The 21,140-nt window shown below is 31.6% G+C and overlaps 1 protein-coding gene across 6 annotated transcripts in view; it reads right to left on the bottom strand.

Annotated features, from left to right (window-relative positions):
* Positions 1–21,140, bottom strand: part of Suco (SUN domain containing ossification factor) — a 68,892-nt gene that overhangs the window by 26,925 nt on the left and 20,827 nt on the right. For 2 of the 6 annotated variants that reach the window (XR_013426354.1, XM_078022320.1), the window contains exons 3-15: positions 19,501–19,611; positions 17,176–17,330; positions 15,248–15,385; positions 14,871–15,021; positions 12,571–12,694; positions 11,743–11,879; positions 11,147–11,214; positions 7,758–7,865; positions 5,786–5,891; positions 3,714–3,734; positions 3,461–3,516; positions 2,559–2,650; positions 1,822–1,887 (exon numbers count right to left, since the gene is read on the bottom strand). Coding sequence is in view for 5 of the 6 variants with exons in the window: in XM_078022320.1 (XP_077878446.1) it covers positions 1,822–1,887; positions 2,559–2,650; positions 3,461–3,516; positions 3,714–3,734; positions 5,786–5,891; positions 7,758–7,865; positions 11,147–11,214; positions 11,743–11,879; positions 12,571–12,694; positions 14,871–15,021; positions 15,248–15,385; positions 17,176–17,330; positions 19,501–19,611 (1,333 nt within the window). In the remaining variant the exon portion in view is untranslated. The remainder of the gene's footprint in view (positions 1–1,821; positions 1,888–2,558; positions 2,651–3,460; positions 3,517–3,713; positions 3,735–5,785; positions 5,892–7,757; positions 7,866–11,146; positions 11,215–11,742; positions 11,880–12,570; positions 12,695–14,870; positions 15,022–15,247; positions 15,386–17,175; positions 17,331–19,500; positions 19,612–21,140) is intronic. The other 4 variants (XM_078022318.1, XM_005319799.3, XM_078022319.1 and 1 more) reach the window with 3 other exon arrangements.

Below are 21,140 nucleotides of genomic sequence, written 5' to 3'. Positions count from 1 at the left end.
TTGTGCCAGAGACAAGCCCACTAGCCTAAGTCCATGCTCATTATTTACTTCTTAAGTGACATCACCCAGGAGGCTGTATGTAGTTAAGTCGCTCAGAACAGTCTCAAGTTCTTCAGAGAATACTACAAAGACACAAGTGTAGAAGGCAGCAGTGCTGGATTAGGTGTGACAGTTTCATGAAAACATAGTTTAATTCTCAAATTCCTACTGCCTCTCTTGCTCTGAACCTTTAAGAGATAGAGATCATTTTAAATCCCATTTTTCATGCTTATGCTCAGCTAACCACCTTCCACCCATCTGTCTCACTACACAAATGCTCTCAACCATAGCACACTGGGAGGTAAATGAACTGACTTTTCAGAGATCCATTTAAAAAAAAGGGTTATCAAGAAACACACTAGTAAAGAGAAAGATCTAAAAAGCAGAATCTCAGTAAGATTCTGTTTAATAATTAAAATAATACATTGGTCAAAGAAATAATTACAAATAGTGCAATGTCTTCTACTGACATACAGTTAGGTGTTAATAACATACAGGATTCAATCTCTCATAGGAAAAAAAGAAAATTTAAAACCCAGAATATCAACATATTTTTGGAATGTGACCCACATCTACCTTAGGGAGGTTAAGTAATTCTAAGGTACTCTCACCTGTCTGGTAACCACCAGAAGCTAAAGATCTTTTAGACTGGAGCTATTTTCTAACTCATTTAAAAAATGATAATTAGGGTGACTACTTTAGCATCAGTAATTTACTCAAGTGACAGAAAAATGACTATTATGACAAATATGACAAATTTAAGAATGCAAAAAAAAAATGAATGTCCACACAGATAATATAGTTTTTCACTCCTAAAAACACTATATAGCAATAAACAAGACACTTATTTAAGTAATTACTAAGATCTAAAAAGTCAGAATACTAAAAATAAAGTAAAAATATACTGATAGATTTGAAATAGTTAAATATTACATGAAAACCTTCACCTCCTGTAAGTATTTTTAACACTGCTATCTCCATGCCTAAACAAATTCTAATGAAGTCCACAACCCTCTATGGAGAAGAGAAGACGACATGGGAAGAAAAGGAAAGAAGATGAAAAGAAAGAAAAGGGACTCTAACTAGATACATACAGCTGTGTAAAATGTCTACCCACATATATGCACTGGTGACTGAATATCCAAAAAAGTTTTAGTCAGTATTGACACCAAGATGAGTATTCAAGCCATTCAGTTCACTAATGAATAAAAAGGAGCTAGTCCTATATCTTACTAAAACTTACTTTTATTAAATTTGGTTATTAATATCCAATAGAAAACTCCTTCCAGTTAGTTTTATATTCTTCAAGAATAATTAAAACTAATATTAGAATATACCTACCCACATCCTAACAATAATACAATATTATTATCTGCCAGCTGGACAAAGGCCTTTCCAGTAATCTCTTTAGGTGGCCTATCACTAGGTCCACATACCACTTTGGAATGAAAACAGTCTAAACGACTAGGTATTTTAGTCATTTCTTTTATTTACAAAGAATAATTACTGCACTTGTTGGTGTGTGTGTGTGTGTGTATGTAAAATTATTATTATACCATAGCTCATTATTAATATGAATAGGAATAGACTTCATATTTTGTAAAATCTCCCCTTTTTTCACCCATTCCTATTTCATTTTCCTTAAAACTACTTTTCAAAAGCTAGTACCCTTTGATTTCAACTCAAAAGTTCAAAATTCAGAATAGAATAACCCTAAACTATGTCAGAATGAAAAAAAATAAAAGAAACACCTTAATAGAATGAATACCCAAAAATACTCACTTGTAGCAGAACCAAGAAGATTTTTTGAAGATTTATCTTCCACAGTATTATAATCCAATGGGTAATCTGTTAAGGAGAAAACGAAAGTAATTATGCTAAGAACTAGTTACAATATGTTTAAAAACTCATATCCTGTTAAAATAAACAGACATTTAAAACATCCCGTGATATGCTGATTATATATCTAAAACATATTTACAAAACAAAGATGAGATTCAGAAGCCATTTAATAATGTCAGCCAAGGAAAACAGTAGTAATGCTTACCGAATTCTCATTCTTTATAAGACTTCATTTGCATTTTCAATATACTTTACTAACCCTTAGCCAATACCTTAATTTCTTTTATGGGAAAATGATAGAAGACAAGATTTAGATTATTCAAGCTATGTGTCTTCTTCTAGGCTCAGGGCAAATCAAAGAAATTAATGCTCATCTGAACTGTTTCAATCACCTGGTTTGTTTAGCATCTTTTGGGCCTGGCATAATGATATAATCATAATTTATAGCACTGATATGCTGCAAGAGAATTTCAGTAACAACTGACTGAAACTTGGAAAACAACATGATTTATAAAGCAATCATATTAGAAGATAAGTTTATGAAAAAATTAATGGGGATAAAAACAATAAAAGAAACTAGTGACACCAGTCATTGATTTAAGTAACATCACCTATTACTATTAGATTATAAAAGTAAAAAGATAATCCTAATAGTTACCTATTTAAAAATCACCTACCATAGTCCTCATCAAATAGTTCTTGACGTTCTGACTGATACTGGGAATCAGCAATTTCTTCATATTCTTCCACCATGCTAGTGCCAAATACCCTAATAACAATTTCATTAAAAATTTTCATTAAAAGAAGAGTTATTAAGACTCATCTCTTCAAAATCTATGATAAATAGCAACTCTAGTAATGTTTTACTTCTGGACTTCAAAATATTGGCTATTTCTTGCATTTCAGTCATCAACTACTTCCATTAAAATGTAAACCTGAGGGCTGGGGATGTGGCTCAAACGGTAGCGCGCTCGCCTGGCATGCGTGCGGCCCGGGTTCGATCCTCAGTGCCACATACAAAGATGTTGGGTCCGCCAAAAACTAAAAAATAAATATTAAAAAATTCTCTCTCTCTTTTTTTTAAAAAAAATTCTCTCTCTTTCTAAAAAGAAAAAAAAAAGGTAAATCTGAAGGGATGGGGCTGTAGCTCAGTGGTCAAGTGCTTGCCTAGCATGTATGAGGCACTGGGTTCGATCCTCAGCACCACATTAAAAAAAAAAAAAAAAAGATACTGTATGTTCATCTACAAATAAATATTTTTTTAAAAATATAAATCTGATATATTTTAGGTACTTAGAAACACAGTGACAAAGCTTTTCATTGTGGTAAAATTTCAAGTAAGTTAGATCAAACATGTAAATAAAGTTTATTCTTTAACAGAATATTTTTTACATTTTTCCAAAACACAATCAAGATAAAGGTTAACTGCATCTATTTCTATGATAACTTTCACGTGAGAGAAAATTATTTCTTCACTTTTAAATATATTAAGATTTTTATGTATTACTAAACAACAACAAAAACAACAAAACAAACAAACAAAAAAAACACTAAGTAAATGCATTTTGTTCTGCCTTACCTTATAAGGCTTAATGGACAAAAGTGCTCTGACCCAAAATGTGATACCAATTCAACCTAAAAAATAAAAGCACATGAAATGGGAAGCCAGCAAAGTGCTTGTAAGACTAACAATATACTCAGTTTTTTCATTATAAAATTTCTAAAAATAAAGTCCTCATTTCCCCAAAATCAATACTTTCAAAGTATTTTTTAATAATGCATTAACATGTCATGCCATGTTATTCAATATCGCAAAAGAGAAGGTTGCTAACCTTTATGTACTTGATGAACATCTGAAGCAAGAGAAAGGAAAAGAAAAAGAAATCAGTTCCAAAGTCTAGATAACATGCTATAAGCAACTGCAAGTATTTGTAAATCACACTGTATAATTAAAGTACAGAAAGCAATGTACCGTGATGGATAACATTGTAGTACTCTTAATTCTTTGCAGAAATCAAAGCAATGATTTAAAATTTTACCATTACAATTAGAAAGTATACTATGTAGCAATAAAATTAACTTTAGCTTAATAAAGTTGAATAACCTAAATCCATTGTGGCTATTTTGTTAAAAGCATTCTGAAATCAATTAATACTCTTAAAAGTCTTATATTACTTCAAATATCATCTTATATCACTTTAAATATTATACTTATGTATCATGTATATAGCTACGGATAAATTTGCATATCAATACACAGATTTTTTAGTATATTATAAAATATTATTTACACTTGTCTGATAGTGTATGCAATATGTTTCAGGGCAAAAGCATTAGATAATCTGTTATTTCAAGTATAACTTACAGAAGCAGAAGACATGTATCAATTCACTTTTAAAATATAAGTTATTAAAAATAATTTGTAAATTTGGATTTAACTCTTTTAGGATAAGGGGAAAATCAGATAAACATATATAACTACATAATGAAAATCAGAGTCAATTCTGATTGTCTGAACCTTTCTATCAACTTTTTTTAATAAAATGAATCATCAAAATGCTCTATAGTCTCTTACCATACAAAGGATAAGGCAGGAATTTATTGTTCAACTTTTAATGCTGCCAATAAATTCTTCTATTATTAATAAGTAGATATTATACAGAATGATCCTCAGACAATTTGATAACATTTTTACTTCCAAAATTAAATATAATTCTATCACCTGGCAAATGATTTTTCACAGCATAGAAAGCATGTTTATATAAGAAGATCTTTAAATAATCATTTCAGTACTCATTTTAAAAGGAACTGAAGGTGTTCATTTTTCTGAACTCTTGGTTATTAACTGGAAATATCAATTATTTGATATTTAGCAACTTTTATACTAAAACTAGGAATACTACAAGTTTACCCATTTTATAGAATTCAACTTAATACATGCTTTAAAAAGAGACAGTAAAATCCCAGAAGACAAAATTAACTGTAAGTTCTCAAATTTAAAGAAGAAAGGACAGGAATTAGAACTTCTGCCATTTAAAGATCATATTATTAACACAATGGTATTTTAAGGTGTGCCATTTTTAAAGGAAAGAGGGGCAGGAAGGAAAGGAGTAGAAGAAATATCCCCTATTTCATCCAAATCCAGTTTAAGAGTGATAATTCTACTTGATCATTTGGTGAAGGAAGCAGAGGGAACACTGAATATCAAGTTATCTTTATTTGAAACTGGTGTCTGCACACAGACTGTTTCACATGAATACACAAAAAATGCAAAAGCCAAAATAGTGTCAAATAATTGGTTATTAAAATCGAAACAATCTAAGAATCATATTTCAAAAAGATTTAAGATTTGCTTTAAAGATTTTAGTGACAGCAATAATTGCCAGGCATGGTGGCACATGCTTGTAATCCCGGAGGCTGACGCAGTAGGATTGAGAGTTCAAAACCAACCTCAGCAAAAGGGAGATGCTAAGCAACTCAGTGAGACCCTGTCTCTAAATAAAATACATATTAGGGCTGGAAAGGTGGCTCAGTGGTTAAGTGCCCCTGAGCTCAATCTATAGTACCAAAAAAAAGACTTTAGTGACAGCAATCGATATGAGCTTCTAAATAGAATACTCTAAAGATGACATTTTTATATAAAGTCAAAAGAAATTAAGAGCTACAATTTAGAATTTTTTTTCAGAATCACAAATAAAAAGTTGGTCTGGGTTTCCAATAATACAAAAGGAAAGTAGCAGCATTTGTCTCATAAAACAAAATATCCAAGTAAAAACTATTTTATTAAAGGGTATGCTACAGTAAATGTCCTCTTAAGAGTTTTCTGATCTCTAAATGGTTAAAGTGAATAAAATATGACTAATATTTTCATTATGGAACACGGCCTTATATACATAAACATTACCTTCACATATTTTGCATACATCTGTTCATCTAAAGGGAAACTCTGGACATTCCGCTCATCTCTACCATGGAAAGTACCCAGCTTAATCCATTTATTTGTGGGATATCTAGAAAACACAAAAATAAATGTCCTGTTCATTTTCTTCCTCTCTAGGTGATATATACAAACTTAATAGAGTTAATAATAAATAAATAAATAATCCTACTAACAAATAGAAAGGAAGACAAGGAAAAGACAAAAGCAGGACAATCACTGCTTCTTAGGGTTCAGAAGGGCTGTTGAGATTTTAAAACAGAAAGGAGCCAAGAGTTTGTCTTGGAAGGAGGAGGTTGCCTCAACTTCCCAAGTAGCAGGGATTACAGGCATGTTACATTGCACCCAGCTGAAACATTTTTTTATACTGGTGATTAAAAGAAGTAACATAATATAAAGAATTGGGAAAAGAACAGCATTCCCACACAAGCATTCTCTTTACATATTGACAATTGTGTGATGAAATACTGATGACAGAAAGCAAATCAGGAAGGGAAAAAAAAATCTTTTAATATCATACATAGCTGAACCTTTTTAAAAAAAATTTTTGTAGTTGTAGATAGATAGAATGTCTTTATTTTATTTGCTTATTTTTGTGTGGTGCTGAGAATCGAACCCAGTGCCTCACACTTGCTCTGCAAGTGCTCTGCCACTGAGCTACAGCCCCAGCTCCACATAGCTTAACCTTTTAAAGGAAATCTAACATAAAAAGTATAAAAGCATTTATTTTTATTTTTAGTTCTTATTTATTTATTTTTATTTTTTATTGTGTAGATGGTGCTGAGGATGGAAGCTCATGTGTGCGAAGCAAGTGCTCTACCCCCCTCAAAATAATGATTTCTCTTTTCTCACCTTTAGAAAGAACATACTTTGTAAGAGCTAGATATATCCATCTGACATATAATAAAACTGCAGCTTAGAGAAAAGGAAGTGATGTGAGCAAGGTTAAGAACAGAAAAACATGGAATTCTCAAAAAGTTTTGAGGACTGATTTCAAAAACTGTACATACGCAATGCTGACTATAAGGTAAGAGAAGAAATGCCATGGAAATCTTTAATGATCAATGACAGAAGAATAAATGATAGCATCTTACCTGACATATCATGGGCACTCAAATGTATTTATGGAATACTACCTCCACTGAGGGGGAAATACTAGTATTCATTAAAAATGGTATGTTTAAAAGAAAAGGTATTCTCAGGATATAAGAAGTAATAAGTAAATATATTTTCTAGTAGAATAAATAAATGCATAGGAAAGAATGTAAAAAATGCTAACAATGGTTATCTCTGCTTATGAGGGAATACCATTCTTTTCCAAATTCTTTGTATTATGGTCCTTCTTTCAATCATACAAGTATAAAAAAGGTTTTAGCTAGGTACAATGTAATATGCCTGTAATCTCAGCTACCTGGGAAGTTGAGTCAAGAGGACCAAAAAGTCCAAGGCTGGCCTGGGAAACACAATGAGGCATTGGCCTAGAACGACAAGGACCTGGGTTCGATCCCCAGAATTCACCCCCAACCCCGCATATAAAAGGTTTAAAAATATTCTTCACAAAAAATATACCTCATGATATGAAATGAAACATATTTTCTAAAAACTTTTAAAGAAATGCTTGAAAGCAATGGAGCATAATGATTAAAAGTAAAGACTTTAAAAAGTCACATAATCCTAGGTTTTCCAATTAACAAGTCATTCGGCCTGGGCAAGCTACTCAAAACTCCCCTAATTCTGTTTCCTAACTTTATAAGGGAATAATTTGGCTGTGATGTAACTATATATGAGCTAATAAAAGGAAAGTGATTAAGAAAAGTCTACAACTATTATTACAAACTGACATTAAAACCAAAATGACTAAAGTCAAAAGTGACCCATTTTAAAATTTTTACTCCAAAGATCCAACACAGACCCTATAGAAACCAGCTCTAGAACTTACCTGTCACTGATAGAAACCAAAAAGTCTTTAGGAGTAGAAGAAAATAATTCATAATTTGCGATATCAAGCTGTTTTACTTGAATTGGCTCACAAAGTTCAATAACAAACCTTCAAAAAGAACAAGACAATTATTTAAATGGTTAAAATATTAGTTCATATTAAACATGGCATAACATTTTGTATAAACTAGATATCCATTAAAAATTACTACACCTTAATGGAGGAGGAGGATTTATAATTCAAGTTATCTGTAAGGGAATGCCTCTTTCACAAAGAATATCAGTAGTGAGGAAAAAAAAACTATAAAAATAAGATACTGACTTTGTCCCATCATATTTTTTAAGAAAAGATATTTTTTTAATGACAAAGCACATTGCCAGAGAAAGAATGACTTTGTCAGTGATTGTATAAACTGACTAGTTTAGAGGATAATTTGATATATATTGTCTTAAAAGTATGAAAGCCTTTGATTTAGCAATACTCTCTTAAAATCTTAATGCATTAAGTTTTCAATTCTGTGAATATGTCAATGAAATTGAAACAGGTACTGTAAAATAGGTTGGAAATCATAACCTAGAGCTTACATACTCTTTTATATATTTTCTTGTATACATATGTAGTACAATACATATATTTCCAAGTGCTCTAAATTATTTATCTAAGTTATCATAGGTGGCATATTTGTTGCTCAACTTGAGTTTTTATGTGTTCCAGATCTGGGAAGATGAAACCTAATAGGTTAAGAAGGATGTCTGCCCCTATATTTACATTTTGCTTTATCAAAATGCAGTGTATAAAAGCAATGGTGGTGGGGGTAGGGGTGTCAGTTAATCTATCTGACTCCCAAACCTGAATTTCCCACAGCACCACAATATCACAGGATGGCTTCATTGATAACATAAATTAACATAAATGATGGTCCACCCAGACAAAGAAATAGCCAGTATCCAATAAGACCAGCTATAAATTACACGTAACAGAAGCCTGGCCTATAACTGTTATAGGGAAAGATGGTTTGAGAGGAAGAAATTATAAAAAAGTGCAAGAAAACTTTTGGGAGTAATGAATATGTCCATTATCTTTTTTTTAATTTTTAATTTTTATTTTTTGTAGTTGTACACAATAACTTTATTTTATCCATTTATTTTTATGTGGTGCTGAGGATTGAACCCAGGGCCTTGCATGCGTGAGGCGAGTACTCTACCACTGAGCCATAACCCCAGCCCAGTATGTTCATTATCTTTACTGTGGTGATATTTTCACAGATGTATAAATGTATAAAACTATATAATTTGACATGTTGCACTTTATTGTATGTCAACTAAACCTCAATTATGCTGTTTTTTTAAAAAATAAAGTTAGTATAACTTAGTCTCAGAGCATGTGCTTAGAATATGCAAGGCCCTAGGTTCAATTCCCAGCACTGAATGATGCTAGAGATTGATTGTTTGACATGGAAAGATGCCCATAAGTATTGCCACTTAGGAAAAAAGTACAAGTATGACTCTATGTGCATAGAATACAACTGTATGTAGCATGGTACTTGGGGAAGAGAAATGCTCGTGACACTTAGTATTCTAATTTGCTTTAACAAACTATATATTTTGGTTCCAAAACCTGAACTTTTTCTACAGCACCAATCACATGATGAAGGGAAGAACTAAAGGAAATCAGACTCAGACTTTTATTATTTACTTTGGATAAAATAAATCTATGAGTATTGAGAAGAAAACAAAAAGCTAATTGCCCTTCACTCTTATTTTTTTTTTTACATACAATGTTCCTCATCTCTAAAAAGACATAACTTACATTAATATCAGATAAAATAAGCTTTCAGATAAACACATCACCAAGTATACAATGCTGATTCACTTGGAACACATAAGAATTCTAAAATTTGTATGTAACTGATAAATCGCTTCAAAGTATGTAAAATACTAATATAAAACTAATTACTCTGCATTAAAATTTTTAAAATGCCTTTCAATCTTTCTGCCTCATCTCTCATGTTTTCTTAAAACAGAGAATGCAGTAGGAAATTAGTAGAACTTTGTATAAAATCAATAAGTTAAACAATTTCAATTATACTTAACTATTTACTACTCAGTTTTAAAAGATTACATTAAAGTTACAGAGCTGAATATTAACAAGTAGCTTCATAAAACACCATGAATCAAAATTTAGGATAAAATTAAGAAAAATTTATAACCTTAAATATGTACATTAGAAATTTTTTTAAAAATTGAAGTTCAACAGACTAAACTTAAACAATGTAGAGAAATGAAAGTTTTATGCAGAAATTCATGAAAGAGAGAACAAAGATATAATGAAGTGAATTGATAAAGACAAAACAGATACATTTCTATGGAGATTAAAGGAGGTGGCATTATTTTTTTAAACAAAAAATCTCTGATGCAGAAGAGATTTTAAATAAGAGAATTCTGAAAACAACTTTATTTCAAAACTTTGAAAATAGAAAACAAATTTATACAAAAAAGTATAATTTACCAAAAATAGCACAAAAGAAAAGAAAATAAAGTCTTCCCAAATTTTCAAACAATTATTAAGATAGTGCATGCACAAGCTTACTAATACTTGCAAAAAGATCATAAACAATACAAATATCCAATAAGTGAGGCCCAGTTAAATATCACTCAAACCATAAAAAAGACTATTGATGTATTATAATTTTATATTATAGTGGGAGTCACTGTTACATATTCGCACACACTATATATAAAATTTGGTCAATTTTGTACTCTAGTACCTCCCAGCTTTCTCTCCTCTTCCCATGTCCCCTTCCTCTACTGATCTTCCTTCTATTTTAATGAGAGCTGCCCCCCACCTTGTTTTTTTCTAGCTTTTTTATCTTTATTTTCCATGTGAAACAAAAACAACCCTTGACTTTCTGAGTAAGGCTCATTTTCCTACTTGAGGAAAATCGCCACCATAATTCTGATCTACTAGAATGAATGAACTAATTAATTGTGTGTGTGTATATATTTAACTTAAGGAGACACTTCTCAAACCCTGAAGATTGTGACTACATAGACACAGAATACTAAGAAAAAATATGCTACTTTTAAAGCACTGTGACTCCTTCACCTTGCCATTTCCTATGAATCCTTCCTTTTCTAAGAAGCTCCCTTGCAGTTATACATCTTTTAATATCCTTTCAGCAATACATTTTATATCATTTCATAACTGTTTAACAAAATCTGTCACTGGTTTTCTTTTACCTCCTTAAAAGGAAAGGCATTTTGTCCTCAATTTTGCAGGGTACCAACATTAATCATAAATACTTATTAAATGATTATAAGTCAATCTAAACTTTGATATAAAAGATTAACATATATAGAATGTACTTTTAAAAATTTTATATTCCTTACCAAATTTTAGTGCTGCAAGGATTCAACATATAAAGGTCCATGTTTTCTATGAGAATAGCAGATGTACTCTATTTCAAAACAAGGAAATGGAATCTATTACTTATGGAAAAATAATTTTTAAAAAGTATTTCAATTCTTAAGTGTTCTAAGTGTTTCTGTATTTTTAGATCTTACAATATATGTAAGACTGAAACATACACTTGGGAAGGAAAAACATAAAAGGGGCTAAAATCTACTAGTTAGGACTACAGTTAAATTATCTTTGAAACAACCCATTTTAAAATTCAATGTCTCTTACTGTAAAGGAAATAAATTTCTATCTGCTATTTTCTTTTAAAATTTCTTTTTCATACTCAGGATTGAACTCAGGGGTGCTTAACCACTGAGCCACATCCCCAGTCCTTTTTTATATTTTATTTAGAATTAGGGTCTTGCTGAGTTGCTAAGTGCCTCACTAAATTGCTGAGGCTGGCTTTGAACTCACAATCCTCTTGCTTCAGTCTCCCAAATAGTCCCCAGCATACTAATGCCTATAGTTTATTAATAAAGTGAGTAGTCTTCTATACTTATAAGAAAGAAAATTTATTCTTAAGTACCTTGGCTTCTGGATTAGCTGCCAAAATTTTGGCACCACATTCTACTGAGGCATAATTATTTCGATTTTTCTGGACTTTTTTGGTGGCATGTGGCCCTCCATTGGAAGATGGATGCAATGACTGACCTACAGACAAACCTTATTAGAAATAAATGATGATTATAATTGAAAACACCCCCAGCAATACAATGATCTCAAAAGCAACAGACTGTCTTCTAGAGAAGGACAAGTTTTAATGCTTAAAATAATATTTTAAAAATATGTAAGAAATTCAAAAATAGCTTTAAAATACCCCAATAGCTTTAAAATAATACCAGTAAACAAAGTAACTACAAAAATGCAAGTGTTACTTGATTTATACCTAAATACTATAAATCAGAAAATGAAGTATGTCCATTACAATAAAAGCTTTTGGCATATATATTATTCTACCTAAGGATGAATGTTATCTTTCTGTGTGTAACAATTTTTAACTGAGATTCAATCTATAAAATCGAGGGGGGGAAAAAAGTAAAAGTAATACTTTGCATACATGGTTTAAAGTTTTCTGACTCTGAACTTTCTATGCCTCAATTTTCCTCTTGAAAACTGAGATGAAAATCACTGCTGTTTTCCTTATTGATCCTCAAGTAATAATTTACGAATGGCTTTTAATTAAAAATAAAACTGTTTATAATTGTAAATGGCATGGTAGCAGCAATTTTGTAAATTTCTCTTTTAAAATGTTTTCTAAAATAAGTTTTGTTTTGCCAATTAAAAAAGAGAAAAGCTATGTAAACCACTCAATTAAATTTAAAAAATTAATAAAAGAATATCAGTGCTTCCTTACTTTTTTCTTTTTCTACTTCCATAACTTTCTTCTTCCATTCATCAAATGTTGGTATATCTTCTGGATCTTTGGGATTTGCTACAGATGTAGGGTCAGTTTCTCCTGGTTTTGTAATATCAGCACTCTAAGAAATACCAAAAAATAAACAGACTTCAACCTTCAAAGACTAGATTAATAAATAATAAAAGTAAAAACAAATGTTTATGTCAAAAGTCTAACTTTGTAATGAATAACATTAATAGAAAAGTTTCAATTTATTTAAAAGCTGAATTTCTCTTAAAAGAACTGTAATAACTATTAACTAACTGTAATAATAACTAACTGTAAGAACTATCTATTGTACCACAATACCACAAGATATTTTCCTTCACATGTTAGTGATATTAGCATAGGTTGTTTTATAAAAACTGTAATATATCCTGAGCAAACATTACTCATACACAAAGTGTAGAAATTAATATATTTATACCTATAGTGCATATATGTTAAAATCTAAATTAAAAAACATTTATTAAAGGAAACTAATTTTAGATGGATTATATATAGTTTCTACAAAATTCATAGTAAGCACTTTCTATTCAAAAATTTAAACTTAGATTTAAAAATCTAAATATTTAAAAAACTATTTCACAATTTAAAAGTAGAAAAAATATCTTTATGACTCAGGATAGGAAAAAGATTAACAAATACAGAATGCATTTTTAAAAAGCTGACACATTTGACTAGATTAAAAATTTAAGAATTTAAAACATCTTAAGACCATAAATTACATGAAAATAATAAGCCAAAAACTGAGAGAAGTATGTGCAACACATTTAGCCAACAAAAGATTACTGCCAACTCCTAAGAATGCTTACAAATCAATACGAGGGAACACAATAAAAGCAATAAATTCAGCAAGAAAAATACAATCAGAGTAATAATAATTGAATGCAAATGAAAACCAGAGATACAGAAATTATACCAATCTAATGGAGAAAAAAGTGAGTTATTGTGTGGGAAGTCATGGCTTGTCTGTCGAATCATGGGAAATCTATCAGAATGCTGAAGTGATTAGAAACAATTCAAATATGCATTAAATGAAGAATGGACAAATTATAGTAGTAGAATAGCTGTAAAAAAGTACTGAAAGCAATGAATCTCAAGAATAATATTGAATAAAATGCTACTTAAGGCAAGAATTCATATTTCAAAATATGCCAAATTAATAGTATGTTCTGTTTATGGCTAACTAGAAAGCTCTAAAATAAAATTTCAAAAATCCAACAAATTGAAGATAATGGTTCTATCTGATGAGGAGGGAAGGGTATACAATCTATGACTTTTTTTTTTAAACTGAATAATGTGTATGTAGCTGTTTGTTATTAAATCGTTTTTATATTCCTAAGACTATGCTTAATGTGGTTATCAGTGGTCCTAAAACTGAAACTCATCAGCCTGAAGTATAGTTAGGTGTAAAAGCAAATTCACTGAAAATTTATGAAAAGATAAAGAGAAAAAAGAACATCTGAAATTAAAAGGGAATGAATGCAGATGGGGTGTGCTACAGTTTGAATTGTTCTTTAACTGCACTTGTTTAACATCCCCAATCCCTTTTTATTTTTGAGACAGGATCTTACTAAATTGGGCTTAGGGCAAGTTTCTAAGTTGCTGAGGCTGGTCTCGATCTTGCTAGTCTCAATCTGACAGTCCTCTTGCCTTAGCCTCCCGAGTTATTGGGATTACAGGTGTATGCCAGCACACCTGGCTGAAGATTCTTAAATTTAATAGTCATAACTTCTGCATAGTTGAGAAACTGCTTAAATACAGTCTTTCCGTATGTGGCAACAAATAGTTGATTGTGGCAGAAAACTCATTAAATTATATATAACCAAAGAGTCCACACATAGAACAATGTACATACAAATACTGTACTGGAACCAGGCATGGTGGCACAAGCCTATAATCGGAGCTACTCAGGAAGCTGGGAGTTGATGATTCAAGTTTGAGGCTAGCATGAGCAACTTAGCTTAAAAAAAAAAAAAAAAAAAAGGGCCAGGGACATGGCTCAATGGTAGCATGCCCCTGAGTTCAATCCCCAGAACTGCAAAACAAAACAAAACACAATTATACTGAAAGTAATACCATGAAATAACCACTTGCTCTCAGGAAGCACAGTTCATGTCAGTTCCACAACTGTCATTAACTATTTTATCGCCCTAATTTTGAGACAAATATGGTTAGCAAATTATTATAAGAGTAGCTAACAACAAGAATGCACTTTATAATAAAGTAAGAGATAGTGAAAGTTGTATACCAACCTCATTTTTTAAATGATCTGAAGCACTCAATGGAGATTTTGGGTCGTTGCTACCTTGTTCATTTGGTGAAACTTTTGATTCAAATTCTGATTTTGTTGTCTTTCCTTTGCCATGTGAAGATGACACATTTTCTATATGTTGGCCAACAAGGCTATTTGAAACCCAAAAAATAAATAAATAAATAAAACAAATTATAGCTGGATAACAAAGTTTTAAACAATCTAAATGCCATAATTATTGCATTCAAACCAAGAAAAGAACAAAGATTATCACCTCTCTCTCAATCATAAAGTCAAATTAAATATGCACCAAAGTCCATTCAGACAGCACTGTCATCATTATGGTCATTCCAAGGACAAACAACTGTTCCCACCTACCTTTCAGGTGGACTGACAAAGGAAGGCTGTTCCACTGTTGCATCTGCATCCAGGGCCTCATCAACTTCACAGTCAGTTTCAGATTGCTCAGTTTCACTTGCCTTGGCTATCAGGATAGTATCAGCTTTATCTATTTTACTATAAGAAACAACAAAGACAATTTTTAGCTTCACCTAATGAAGCTAAATTAAAAAGAAAAAAACCTATCAGTGAACTCCAAAACATAATGAAAAAATAACTTTACAATTCTCCAGAATGTGTTTTCAAGAATTCACTTAAGTCATGTAATGTTAACTACTAATAAATGTTCCTAGCAAAACATTATAGGTTAGTATTTGGTGTTATAAAAAATAAGATTTTTAAGCTGGGCGCAGTGGCACATGCCTATAATCCCAGCAGCTCGGGAGGCTGAGTCAGGAAGATCCTGAGAGTTCAAAGCCAGTCTCAGCAAAAGTGAGGTGGTAAGGAACTCAGTGAGACCCTGTCTCTAAATGTACAAAATAGGGCTGGGGATGTGGCTCAGTGGCCAAGTGTCCCTGAATTTAATCCCCAGTACCCACCTCAAAAAAATTTTTTTTAATTATTTATTCTAAATGTATACTCTTTAAAGTTAAATTTGCCTGTTATACATACTAATTCTACTAACATTTCCTGTTAGTATATTAATACTACTAACATTAGTTGTTATCTATACCATCAAAATCTTCTGTTATCTCAAGATATATCACTGAAGTTCTGAGGCATTTTTAGAATTTCCCTTTAAAAATATACACCCTAATATTTCCCTTGCCTCACCTATTTCACTGAAGTCATAGCTAATATATTGGAAAAATAGGATTTAGTGTTCAGGAATACAATATCTAGCCTAAAGTTGTTTCTGAAATAAGAATTTAAATTTCTTTATTTTATAATTTATGTAAATAATGTCATTATTTCTCAATACATTTTCTGTTCCCTTGTGCCTTACTGGGGAAAATCCCTAAACAATAATTGTAACATCTCTGTGTACAACTCCCTGGGCCTGTCCCTTGCATTCCTGAGGAAGACAGATTTTTTTTTTTTTTTTAAATACCAGGGATTAAACCCAGGGGCACTCAACCACTGAGCCACATCTCCAGCCATTTTTGTAGTTTATTTAGTGACACAGTCTTGCTGAGCTGCTTAGGGCCTTGCTAAATTACTGGCTTTGAACTTGCAATCCTCTTGCCTCAGCTGCTGGGATTACAGGTGTGCATCACCGTGCCAAGCCAGAAGACAGGTATTTAAAAAGTGGCTGCAATGAAAACTAGTAGTGAGGCTACTGATGATGACAATGATGATGATGATGATATTAGCTGAAATATGTATTCTTACTATGTATCAGACATTCCTCAATATCAACCGATTTAATAAAGAAAATGTTTAATATGGTATAAAGAGTATTGTTTTGTTTTTTGGAATACTGCTGGAAAGAGTCAGAAGGAATACATAACTGATGTTCTAAATTAAAGATCACTTATTCTTAAATATTCTGAGTATTTAATATTAAATTTCAAAAAGGTAGCTCTTCACACACCAACAAAACTATAAATGGAATGTCAGGGATTCTTGAATAGAAACTAATAATTGATACAAGTTTTGGATAATTATAGGGAATTTTATTCAAATAAGCACTATGTTTCCTAAGTAGAACCTCACTTGGCCTACACTAGGCAGAGCTTCATGGCTGGGATCTAATCCACTTCACTGTATTAAGCAGCCAAATAAACAAATTCATTATAAGATAATTACATTCAAAACAAACACAAAATGCAGGTATCAAAAATTAGTTCTGCTAAACAGTTGAAATTTCAAACTGGAACTGGAGTATCAAGTTGCCATATCCTATTAAATGATTTTTCCAAATTAACTAAGGAGATTTTTTTTTCTTCTTCTTTATAATGACTTACTCAAGCTTTGAGACTGGAGTGATTTCTGAGGTAGATGAGCTGGAAATATTTTCAGCATCTTCACTGTTCCCAACTGCACTGGAAGTATCTTCATGCAAATCAACTGCAGGGAGTGTCTCAACCACAGGTGGATTTAACTTTCCTGACTCTGTATGCTGTTTAAAAAGCCAGTTACATTAAATGTTTAGATTAACAAATTATCTCTTTTGCTGAGCAAGAGTTTACAAAAACAGAAAGCTAAAAAACAACCATAATAGAATGTCCACTAAAACACTTGTATAAAAATCCTGTCTTCCAACATTCCAACTCTAAGGAATATAGTTTATATTAAAATACAGGCACAACAACACACATTTTTCATAAATTTGCATAAAGCGCTTATCTCTTTCTCCCTTCCTACTTCCGATTTTGTATTAGGGCCTATAACAGGCTGGGGATATAGCTCAGTTGGTAGAGTGCTTGCCTTGCATGTACAAGGCCCTGGGTTCAATCCCCAGCACCACACACACTCACACACACACACACACAAAAAACGCCAAAGTGTATTAGGACCTACAAATATTTCCTCTTACTACAATTAATGAATGCTAGCAACAACTAAGAAATATATTTAAATATACAAAACAGTAAAACAAAAAGTACTTGTCCCCAAGCAGCTTAGGAGCTAGTGTCTGTCAATACAACAACAATATGGCTGTACAAAGCTACACATGATTCTTACTGTTCCTTCATAGTCCTAAATGCCCTAGGTCACACACCTCTCAAAAACATAATCTGAAATATACCTGATCATATTTGAAAATTTCTATAACACCCCTTGCCCTACCACCAATCCTAAAAAGAATTAGCTTGCTCCATGCCACTTTGTTTTCTGTGGAGTCTTTATCACAGTATCTAAAAGATCTCAAATGCTATTATTTATTTTCCCCCTTCCTGAACTATACTGTGCCTGTGTAAGGACTATATTCACTTGATTACTAATTCTAGTATCTAGTATTAAAGTATCTAGCATACAGTTTGCATTCAAATGCTCAATAAGTGATCAACAAATGAGAAATTCATACTCAATTCAAGGAAAAGAAACTATGAACTACTAAGGATTGAAAGAGATAGGTCTTAAAGAAAAGGAAGGTCGGTACAGGAGCAAAAACAAAACACAAGGCACAGAATCAGGAGAATATAAACTATAATCATTTGAATAATTACAAGGAAAAATTCACAAAGGAATATAAGTGATTTGCATAATTATTGTTGAGAAAAGAACTATTACATTAATATCAAACACTGCATTATCATATCAACGTGCATCAATATTTTTAAAAAATGAGCTAGTTCACGTTTTTTTTTTTAAACCTAAATTCAATGTGTATTTTATGCTTCAGTAAATCAGTATGAACTAGCCATATTCCAAGCACTCAACAGCCACATGTGGGTAACAACTATTCTACTATATTATAGCACAGGTACAGAAGATGTAAACATTGGTAAGTATCCGAGCAAGAGCACACCAGAAAACAAATAATGGCAAGACTGTTGAAGCCAGTCATATAATTGGAAGGGTTACAGGTAACACTTTCTTATTCCTTTTCACAAAACTTTGGCAAATGTCTTCCAAAATCAAATAAAGTGAAACTCACTTTATCTCCTTTATTAACCCGGTAAATTTAAAGAGTACTGGCTATATTAACAAAAAGGAATTTTTCCTAATTCTAAGCTGAAAATATATTATTTTAAATTAAGAGACAGTTTTTCCTTCGTCTCTCTGCCTCTGTTCCTACAACCATTACCGATATTAAATGATTTCCAGTTGCCTCAAAATTCTGATAGGCCTACAGTGTGTTCATTCCAGTTTTTTAATCTTTCATAAAGTTTGATGGAATGAAATACCCAATGAGATAAAAAGAAAAATACATTCTAGAATATTATGCTAGTTTATATTCCACATAAATGGAAATATGGGTGTCAAAATACTCTGTTCTACACACACTTACTTTCTTTTGTTGTAAATAAAGCAGTTTAGAAAAAAATCTTATATATGAAAATCTGAAGAGACATTGTAGACATTATAATGAACCAATATAGAACCCAAGAAGAAATAAGGATTTACATTCAAATTTTACTTCAAAGAGACTAGTCATATTTATTAAATCTGTAAACTTTATTTTATCAAAAGCAGTACTATTAGCAGATAACTAACATTAAGTTCCATTACATGGTACTTCAAAATTAAAAAAAATAACAATAAAAATATGGTGAACAGAGGTATGCTATCTTCTGAAGTAGTTGAAAAGGCAAATTATTAAAAATCAAAGCAACATAGCTTACTTGTACATCCACAATATAGTCATCTTTTAATTTATTTTCTTCTGGAGGAATGGGCAAATTTGAACCCAATTTTCCCAATAATTCTGCATTAGTAGGTCCCTCTCTTTCATCCTATGTACAACAAAGAAAAAAAGACTGATAAAATTGCTTCATATAACACTTAATAAAGACCACTGCTTTCTATATGCTAAAACCAAAAAACTGACCTTTATACATTTGACTCTACTTACTTTTATTTGTTTGCATACTTACTGTGTACTTTCCTATATCTCCTTTCTCATCAATACACTTAAAATGTACAATACACAAAAAACCTCATTTGATTGCTTAATAAGCACTTTACACCTACCACCCAGTGGTAAAACATAGAAAACTGTGATAAATATCCGACAAATGAAGGCACCCATAGTTTTTTTGTCTTTTTACTCATATTCAAGTTAGAACTTCTAATACCTTTGTGTCTTTAAATATACCTTCTAGAGTATAAATACCTGAGTCAATCTGGCACAAATATCTAAATGTTTGCTGAAAGAGTAGTTTCCCCTCCTCAGTACCTTTTCAGTGTATACAGATATACTTTTTTTTTTCTTTCCTTTGGTACCAGGGATTAAATTCAGGGGCACTCGCCATTGAGCCACATCTTAAGCCCAATTATGTATTTTATTTAGAGACAGGGTTCTCACTGAACTCCTTAGCACCTTGCTTTTCTGAGGCTGGCTTTGAACTCACGATCCTCCTGCCTCAGCTTCCTCAGCCACTGGGATTATAGGCATGCAAGGCCATGCCCAGCTCAGTGCTTTGATTAAATTCATTTTTATATTTTGTCTCCAAATATCCCATCAGAGATTAGACTTAAGTCTTATAAGACTGTGGGGAAAAGGATAAATTATAGTTTCTTTTGAGAAGTATTTAGCAAGTCTTCAAAATTTTAAATATTCCATCCAGAAATATATTTCACATAACTTAAAAACTTAATATGTTTCAACTATCAAGCCCCCCCCAAAAAAACTCTAGGCATGTAAACGTAATTGTAAATCTGTGTGTTGACACACACAAGCACTGTGCATATCACATGCACACATACAGCTGAAAAACAATGCAAAAGCCCATTAGTAAGGAAATGATTAATAGAGTATGGTTTATCTGTGAGATGGAATGAAAATGCAGTCATTTAGAAGAACAAGTCAACGTGAAAAGGTGACATGTGAAGGAGGATGCTAGTCAATTTGCAGAATATTTATGTGACACTTAATGGAAATAAAATATTAGTTGTATGCATATATAAAGGTATATCTATACAAACAGAAAAAAAAATCTGAACATGTTCAGGAGAAACAGTAAACTGTAGTTCCTTTGGGGAGAAGAATGATATGTAAACACGAATATTCTGTAGACAATATAAATTTAAAATTCACTGAAGTTGGAGGCAAAAGCAAATAGTCAATATTCATCTTTTATCATATAAAATGGTGAAACATGAGATCATATTGGTTTCTTTGGATTCTATCTATTTACTGTACTTAGCTACAGAAAATAAACTACAGTTGCCAACTACAAATTATCCTTGTTATACTCATTTCTGACAGTTTTTCATTTATAAGATTGGGGTACCTTTAGAAACCCTTTAAGTATTTGGGCAA

This window comes from Ictidomys tridecemlineatus, chromosome 10, assembly GCF_052094955.1.
Source record: "Ictidomys tridecemlineatus isolate mIctTri1 chromosome 10, mIctTri1.hap1, whole genome shotgun sequence".
Taxonomy (NCBI): Eukaryota; Metazoa; Chordata; class Mammalia; order Rodentia; family Sciuridae; genus Ictidomys; species Ictidomys tridecemlineatus.
The sequence above is the reverse complement of the archived record's forward strand: the minus strand, read 5'-3'. Positions and strand labels throughout refer to the sequence as shown.